The sequence below is a fragment of the Heteronotia binoei genome, chromosome 13 (genome assembly GCF_032191835.1).
Source record: "Heteronotia binoei isolate CCM8104 ecotype False Entrance Well chromosome 13, APGP_CSIRO_Hbin_v1, whole genome shotgun sequence".
Lineage (NCBI taxonomy): Eukaryota > Metazoa > Chordata > Lepidosauria > Squamata > Gekkonidae > Heteronotia > Heteronotia binoei.
In genome coordinates this window covers 7237672-7246989 of record NC_083235.1, presented here as the reverse complement: position 1 = coordinate 7246989, position 9318 = coordinate 7237672, and the positions used below count along the sequence as shown (strand labels likewise).

Here is a 9318-nt window from a genome sequence, read left to right as displayed (position 1 = left end):
TTGGATTGATATCCTGCCCTTCACTCTGAATCTGAGAGTCTCAGAGTAGTTCACAGTCTCCTTGTTCTTTCCCCCCCACAATACCCTGTGAGGTGGGTGGGGCTGAGAGAGCTCTCCCAGAAGCTGCCCTTTCAAGGACAGCTCTGCGAGAGCTATAGTTGACCCAAGGCCATTCCAGCGGCTGCAAGTGGAGGAGTGGGGAATCAAACCCAGATAAGAGACCATGCACTTAACCACCATACCAAAACAAAGTGCACAATTGTATCATCCCGAAACCATGCCCCTCCCCTCCGGTCTGTGGAAAAAATTGTCTTGCACAAAACCAGTCCCTGGTGCCAAAAAGGTTTGGGGACCGCCGCTGTACGGATCACAGTCAAAACGCACGAGACAAGCAAAATCATTCACCGAAAGGAAGTCAGGGATGCCGCTCCACATAATTTATAGGAGAGATTTATTGGAAGAAATATTACAACATATAAAAACTACATAAAGTATTAATTTCCACTTGTATAAAGTGGTGGATTAAGTTTTCCAATACAATGCATAATAAAAACATTGTCCTTTAACTTTTCCCCTTCCCCAAACGCACGCACGCCCACACACACACACACGCCCACACACACACACGCAATGAAGTGGCAGGCACTGTACAATTGATCACTCGAGAATGGTCTTGTGTCGATAATTTGCAACATCGAAACGGTTTGGAAGGAGACAAACACTGCTCACGGATACAGGCTGAACAGAGACAAATAATAAGAAGAAAAGAAATACACTTCCCCCTCCCTCTGCCCAAGAGCTTTCAGCGAGTCCAGAAGGAAGAAAAAAATAAAATAAAAATAAACCCAGAAACAATGACCAAGAATTAAAACTATCAGTGCATGTTTGGGTGTTCATGTCTTGGATCCGAAGAGTCGAAGGAAGAGGGCGTTTAATCTGAGATGTCCATCTTTTCCCGTTCGATGGTTTCTGTAGAGAGGGACAAAGTATAACCAATGGTGAAAATCCCAGAAAGGGATTAAGAACATAATAATAATAATAAGATGATGATATTGGATTTATATCCCACCCTCCACTCCGAAGAGTCTCAGAGCGGCTCACAATCTCCTTTCCCTTCCTCCCCCACAACAGACACCCTGTGGGGTAGATGAAGATATTGGATTTATATCCTGCCCTCCACTCCGAAGAGTCTCAGAGCAGCTCACAATCTCCTTTCCCTTCCTCCCCCACAACAGACACCCTGTGAGGTAGATGAAGATATTGGATTGATATCCCGCCCTCCACTCCGAAGAGTCTCAGAGCGGCTCACAATCTCCTTTCCCTTCTTCCCCCACAACAGACACCCTGTGAGGTAGATGAAGATATTGGATTTATATCCCGCCCTCCACTCCAAAGAGTCTCAGAGCGGCTCACAATCTCCTTCCCCTTCCTCCGCCACAACAGACACCCCGTGAGGTGGGTGGGGCTGAGAGGGCTCTCACAGCAGCTGCCTTTTCAAGGACAACCTCTGCCAGAGCTATGGCTGACCCAAGGCCATTCCAGCAGGTGCAAGTGGAGGAGTGGGGAATCAAACCCGGTTCTCCCAGATAAGAGTCCGCACACTTAACCACTACACCAAACTGGCTCTCCAGTTTGGAACCATGTTGGCTCAGGCCAATAGCCCATTCAGACCAAAACCCAGGTGCTATCAGGAGGTTCACCAGTGAGGTATTGTTGTCTCCTAGCTAGGGTCGGAACCTAGAATCATAGAGTTGGAAGGGACCTCCAGGGTCATCTAGTCCACCCCCCTGCACAATGCAGGAAACTCACAAACACCTCCCCCTAAATTCACAAGATCTTCATTGCTGTCAGATGGCCATCTAGCCTTTGTTTCAAAACCTCCAAGGAAGGAGAGCCCACCACCTCCCGAGGAAGCCTGCTCCACTGAGAAACCGCTCTAAACTCACAAACACCTCCCCCTAAATTCACAGGATCTTCATTGCTGTCAGATGGCCATCTAGCCTCTGTTGAAAAACTTCCGAGGAAGGAGAGCCCACCAACTCCCGAGGAAACCTGTTCCACTGAGGAATCGCATTAACGGTCAGTAAGTTCTTCCTAATGTTGAGCTGGAAACTCTTTTGATTTAATTTCAACCCCTTGATTCTGGTCCTACCTTCCGGCGCCACAGAAAACAATTCCACACCACCCTCCATATGACAGCTCTTCAAGGACTTGAAGATGGTGATCCTATCACCTCTCAGCCGCCTCCTCTCCAGCTAAACATGCCCACCTCCTACACCCTTTCCTCATAGGACTTGATCTCCAGACCCCTCACCATCTTCGTCGCCCTCCTCTGGACCCCTTCCAGCTTGTCTAGATCCTTAATAATAATAATATAATAATAATAATAAATTTTATTTGTACCCCGCCCTCCCCTGCCGAAGCAGGCTCAGGGCGGCTAACAATACGATGACCAATGGTACACCAACAATAAAACAGTTACATTAGAAACATTAAATTAAACATTAAGTTAACCTTAAAAACCTGATTAAAACAATTAACTAAACATATTATAACGCTATCCTTGACGCTCTTCTAGTTGGTGCTGATGGCGGATTTTCTTCGTTGTCGATATAATTCAGTTATTCATAAGCTAATTTAAAAAGGGTGGTCTTGCAGGCCCTGCGGAACTGATCAAGGTTCCGCAGGGCCCGCACCTCCTCTGGGAGTTGGTTCCAGAGATATGGGGCTGCGGCCGAAAAGGCCCGAGAGCGAGTGTTCTGTAGTTTAATTTGTCTTGGCCCAGGGGTAGTCAGTCTGTTCTTTCCTACTGACCTCAGTGCTCTCTGGGGTTCATACAGGGAGAGACGGTCCTTCAGGTAGGCTGGTCCTCGGCCATATAGGGCTTTAAAGGTAATAACCAGCACTTTGTACCGGACCCGGTATACAATCGGTAACCAGTGCAGTTCGCGTAGCCCCGGCCGTACATGTTCCCATCTTGGGAGACCGAGCAACAGCCTGGCCGCCGCGTTCTGCACTAGCTGTAACTTCCGGGTCCGGCACAGAGGCAGCCCCATGTAGAGGGCGTTACAGTAGTCCAATCGTGAGGTGACCGTCGCATGGATCACCATTGCTAGGTCCCGACGCTCCAGGAAAGGGGCCAACTGCTTTGCCCGCCTCAGATGGAAGAATGCTGACTTGGCAGTGGCTGTTATCTGGGCCTCCATTGATAATGAAGGCTCCAGTAAGACACCTTCTTTAAAATGCGGTGCCCCAAACTGAACACAATCTGCTTGAAGTGCAGAGGGTCCCAGGCTCAATCCTTGTCGTCTCCAGTTAAAAGGATCGGGTGGGAGGTGATGGGAAAGACCTCGGCCTGAGTCCCTGGAAAGCTGCTGCCAGTCTGAGCAGACAAGACTGATCTCAACAGACCTAGAGTCTGATGCACTACAAGGCAGTTCTGTGTCTCTTCATTCAAATCTGTATTTTTATTTTTTTCAAAAAACATTTATTAGTGGCCTTTCTTCCTCTCTGATCTCAAGGCGGCTTACGTTATTAGTACAATGCACAGAATAGGGAACACGCAAAACATAAAACCAAATTCAAAACCGCAGTTTAATCAAGCGCAGTCCTGAATAAAAACTGTCTTATAGTTGCCTCTGAAAGATCAAGGGTGAAGGGGCTGAGTGCACCTCCCTGGGACGGCTGTTCCGCAATTGCGGGGCTGCCACTGAAAAGGCCCTCTCATGTACGTATGAACATATGAAGCTGCCTTATACTGAATCAGACCTTTGGTCCATCAAAGTCAGTATTGTCTTCTCAGACTGGCAGCGGCTCTCCAGGGTCTCCAGCTGAGGTTTTTCACACCTATTTGCCTGGACCCTTTTTTGGAGATGCCAGGGATTGAGCCCGGGACCTTCTGCTTCCCAAGCAGATGCTCTACCACTGAGCCACTGAGCCGTGTACTCGCCAAATGATCTTCTTTGATGGATGGGGCAATCAGGAGTGCCTCCCCTTGCAGTCTTAGCGCCAGGCCAGGAATGTGTGGGTAAAGACGGTCCTTCAGATACTCTGGTGCCAAGCCTTGTGGGGGGCCATAACTTTGGGTAGGAAGGCTGCAAGGCTCTTTTTCTAGCAGGAGCTCCGCTGCATATTAGACCACGTCCCCCTGATGCAGCCAATCCTCCTGGAGCTTACAGTAGGCCCTGTACTAAGAGCCCTCTAAGCTCTTGGAGGATTGACTATATCAGGGGTGCATGGCCCGATACGCAGAGGAGCTCCTGCTAGAAAAAGAGCCCTGGCTGCAAGCATGCTTCAGTAACATCCTTAAGGGTTAACACACAGCTAGGCCTGACTGAGAAGAAGACGGAACAGCCTTTAAGGGTTAACAAACAGCTAGGCCTGACTGAGAAGAAGACGGAACAGCCTTTAAGGGTTAACAAACAGCTAGGCCTGACTGAGAAGAAGACGGAACAGCCTTTAAGGGTTAACAAACAGCTAGGCCTGACTGAGAAGGAGACGGAACAGCCTTTAAGGGTTAACACACAGCTAGGCCTGACTGAGAAGAAGACGGAACAGCCTTTAAGGGTTAACACACAGCTAGGCCTGACTGAGAAGAAGACGGAACAGCCTTTAAGGGATAACACACAGCTAGGCCTGACTGAGAAGACGGAACAGCTACCAACATTCCAGCCTTATCTATAACAGAAACATAACTTGCACTATGCTTTACTGCACTTCTACTGTGTCTCTAAGCAACGATAGAAATAATGGGTTCTTAAGAGCCCAAATGGATTTATCTGCTTCTGGAACACGAAGTAGAATTTCTTTCTGTGACACAAATTCTGGCCAGTGAACTGATGCCAGTCTGGAAAGAGCTTTAGTAGTGTGTAGCTGGCTCTCATGATGAAATGATGCTGGCTGTTGCAGCCAATAAGTATGTGTAGATGCCAACATGTGCCAATGTGTCATCAAGGCGATATAATAGGGGTGGCCAAACATGCTTAACTTAAAGAGCCACATGGAATAAACGTCAGATGTTTGAGAGCCGCAAGACATGAAAGATGGAAAGGAAGGAAGGCAGGCAAATAGATGATGGGGAAAGGAGAGGGGGAAGAAAGCAACTTTAACCGCAAAGACATTCTCCAAGCTGCTGGCTGGCTTGGCTTGAAGAAGTGATTTAAAGAGAGAGACGCCTTCTCCAAGTTGGCTGACAGGGCAGTGGGGGCTTCGAGAACCACAAAATCCATGAAAGAGTCACGTGCGGCTCCTGAGCCACAGTTTGGCCACCCCCGCTATATAAAGTACTGCCCACTCTGAAAGGGGGCAGAGCAGCTTGGTACTGCAGGCTTTGGCTTAGCTCCGCTCTTTGTTTATTGCAATAAACTTCACCCCCCCTTCCTCCATTACCTGGACTTTGGCTGGATGTCTTTGTTGGCCAAAGACATCCAGTGTTGCAGATCTGTGCAACACCTGCAGCTTTAAATGTCAAAAACAGAACATAAGAAAAGCCATGTTGGATCAGGCCAATGGCCCCTCCAGTCCAACACTCTGTGTCACGTAAGAGCAGAAGAGAAGCCATGTTGGGTCAGGCCAATGGCCCATCCAGTCCAACACTCTGTGTCACATAAGAGAAGCCATGTTGGAGCAGGCCAATGGCCCATCCAGTCCAACACTCTGTGTCACATAAGAACATAAGAGAAGCCATGTTGGGTCAGGCCAATGGCCCATCCAGTCCAACGCTCTGTGTCACATAAGAGAAGCCATGTTGGAGCAGGCCAATGGCCCATCCAGTCCAACACTCCGTGTCACATAAGAACATAAAGAAGCCATGTTGGATCAGGCCAATGGCCCATCCAGTCCAACACTCTGTGTCACATAAGAGAAGCCATGTTGGATCAGGCCAATGGCCCATCCAGTCCAACACTCTGTGTCACATAAGAACATAAGAGAAGCCATGTTGGATCCAGTCCAACACTCTGTATCACATAAGAGAAGCCATGTTGGATCAGGCCAATGGCCCATCCAGTCCAACACTCTGTGTCACATAAGAACATAAGAGAAGCCATGTTGGATCAGGCCAATGGCTCATCCAGTCCACTGATGGACCTCTGGTCCATATATTTATCTAATCCCCTCTTAAAGCTGGCTATGCTGGTAGCCACCACCTCCTGTGGCAGTGAATTCTACAAGTTAACCACCCTTTGGGTGAAGAAAGACTTCCTTTTATCCGTTCTAACCCAACTGCTCAGCAATTTCATTGAATGCCCACGAGTTCTTGTATTGTGAGAAAGGGAGAAAAGGACCTCTTTCTCTACTTTTCTGGGCTTCTAAGCAGACGTAGTCAGGCTCTGGTCCACCTGTGGAGTGGCGGGCAAGTCAAAGGAGCACACGGACCTCTGTGCTGATCAGGCTCATACGCAGCCCTCCCCCTCTTATGGATTGAGAGAAGTGCCCTCCTTCTCCACTCTCATTTCCCAATACAACAGAATGAAGCAGCCCCTGTTTTTGTTGCACTCCCAAATCCCCTCCTGCCTGCTTAACCCCCCCCCCCACATTAATAAGGTAAGGCATCCTCCATGTTCTCTGCATCTCTCAGAGTGAGAGTGAGATTCCACACACACAGAGCCAGCATGTGGGGAACACATGAAACTGCCTTACACTGAATCAGTGTATTGTCCACTCAGCTCTCCAGGGTTTTTTCCCCATCACCTCCTGCCTGGTCCTTTTAACTGGAGATGCTGGGGATTGAGCCTGGGACCTTCTGCATGCCAAGCAGAGGCTCTGCCATAGAGCCAGGGTCTCAGGTCAAGGTCTTTCCCATCACCTCCTTCCTGGTCCTTTTAACTGGAGACGCCGGGGATTGAACCTGGGGCCTTCTACATGCCAAGCAGAGGCTCTGCCACTGAGCCAGGGTCTCAGGCCAAGGTCTTTCCCATCCCCTCCTGCCTGGTCCTTTTAACTGGAGATGCTGGTGATTGAGCCTGGGACCTTCTGCATGCCAAACAGAGGCTCTGCCATTGAGCCAGGGTCTCAGGCCAAGGTCTTTCTCATCACCTCCTGCCTGGTTCTTTTAGATGGCGATGCCAGGGATTGAACCTGGGACTTTCCATGTGCCAAGCAGAGGCTCTGCCACTGAGCCACGGCCCCTCCCGTGAGAAATGCAACGCTCAAACCAGAGGGAGCCCAGAACGTACCTGTAGCATCCTCTTTTATTTTGGCCGACACGCACGCTTTGATCTCGAGTCCGATGGCTTTCGCCAGGGGTGGAGGCACTGCATTACCCACCTGCAAGGAGAAACAGGCCGTCAGGGTGGGAGGAGAAAGAGAAGAGGATTACCCTACGCAGTTTGTGAGCTGGAAGAGATTAAGTCAATTAAGCCTCTCTTTCTTCTATTGGCTGAGGCTCCTCCCCCTCCTGGTCCCCTGGGGAAGGAAGGAAAGAGCCAGAGCTTCCTTAGCCCTGTTCTCTGGATTGCACTGGAGAGATACAAAGAAAGTACCTTTAAGACCAACAAGTACTAATGTTTTAAGTTTAAAATTTTGTAAAAATTGTGTTTGTCTGTGTCCTATATAAAGTTTACATCTCTGCTACGTAATCTTAAATAGGTACACCTAATACGGCCTGGTTCAACCTGACATGACCCGGCGCAACGAGGTCTCATTTCTGTTAGAACCAGCCCTCCTAACAAAATTCGACACCCCTGCTCCAGGACGTGTCTAGCTACAGACTGTCACATCACAATTTAGGTTTTCTATAGCCCACCATTCTCATTCACAACAGAAATCAACGCAATAAATGGGATGAGCCATCTAATAAGCAACACACTAGGAGCAGTGTTCCTTCTAAGCTGAGTTAGCGTGAGCCAGCTCGTAGTGTTTTAGCCTCTGGCTCACACATTTTTGTCTTAGCTCAGGAAAAATGCCCCCAGAGCAAAGTAATGTATGCAGCAACTCACAATTTTATTGCAAGCGGGCAGCCGTGTTGGTCTGAAGCAGTTGAACAAAGCAGTAGTCAAGTTGCACCTTTAAGACCAACCAATTTTTATTGAGAACGTCATCTTTCGTGTGCTCTTAAGCACACTTCCTCAGACGAGGAATCCAGCACAGTGAGCAAAGCCCTACAGAGCTGAGCAGAGCCGTACATAGCTGGTAGGCAGTGGCCCAGAATGCAACATGGTACAGATTTAAGAACCAATGACAGTGAAGTGAAATTATCTGGTAGGCAGTGGTTTAGAATGTCAAATGGTACAATGACAGAACAGGAAAATTAACAAATTGAGCAAACCTTTGGTCTGAGTAGCAGGAGCAGGCAAAAGCAACAAAACAGCAGTATGCAGTAAAATTAACAAATTGAGCAATTTTACTGCATATTTTTACTGCATATTTCATGCCACTCGGATCAAAGGTTTGCTCAATTTGTTAATTTTACTGTTCTGTCATTGTACCATTTTACATTCTAAACCACTGCCTACCAGATAATTTCACTTCACTGTCATTGGTTCTTAAATCTGTACCGTGTTGCATTCTGGGCCACTGCCTACCAGCTCTGTACGGCTCCCCTCAGCTCTGTACGGCTTTGCTCACCGCGCTGGATTCCTCGTCTGATGAAGCGTGCTTAAGAGCACACGAAAGCTGACGTTCTAAACAAAAACAGGTTGGTCTTAAAAGGTGCAACCGGACTCCTGCTTGGTTCAATTTTATTGCAAGCAGCTCACAACTTTATTCCAGTAGCTCACAAAGTAGATTTTTTTGCTCACAAGACTCCACAGCTTAGAGGAACACTGATCAGGACTACTACAGAAATCTGAAAGGACAGCGAGGTCGGCTTGGAAATCCAGAGAAAAGCTATTCCAGGTAACCTCAGTGGCTTTCCGGGGCCTGCGGCAGAATTGTCCTAGAACAGAGCATAGGAGGGTGACCCTACCTGTCTGTGTTTGTCGAGTACGTTTCCAAACAGCCTGTAGGTATCCGGGAACCCCTGGGACCGAGCACACTCCCGCACACTCACGACTCGATGCTGCTCGGGGTGAAGTACGCGGCCCTAAAAAGAAAGAGTTAAGAGTCCAGGAGTACCTTAAAGATTGACGCAATTTATGGCAGCACAGTATCGACGGGACCACGGAGGAGCGGCTAAGTCACAACAAAGAAAAAACTCCCCGTGTCAAACACAATTCTGACTTGTTATGAATAAAAGGTATCAAAATACAAAAAGAGTATCAACAGTATGCAGCATCTCAGTCATGCCCAAAGTTAAAATTTCTAAGTTCCACAAGGCTCTTACTGTCCTTATGTGGCTCAAAGCCGCTATATTATATTCAGTGCAATGTTTGAGAAAAA

The 9318-nt window shown here is 48.2% G+C and overlaps 1 protein-coding gene across 1 annotated transcript in view; it reads right to left on the bottom strand.

Moving 5' to 3' along the window:
- Positions 1-434: 434 nt before the first annotated feature.
- The window catches only part of DNMT1 (DNA methyltransferase 1), a 106013-nt gene continuing 97129 nt past the window's right edge, over positions 435-9318 (bottom strand). Inside the window, exons 33-35 of the mRNA XM_060251980.1 lie at positions 8906-9022; positions 7176-7266; positions 435-969 (exon numbers count right to left, since the gene is read on the bottom strand). Of these exons, the coding sequence (XP_060107963.1) occupies positions 932-969; positions 7176-7266; positions 8906-9022 (246 nt within the window). The 3' untranslated portion in view covers positions 435-931. The remainder of the gene's footprint in view (positions 970-7175; positions 7267-8905; positions 9023-9318) is intronic.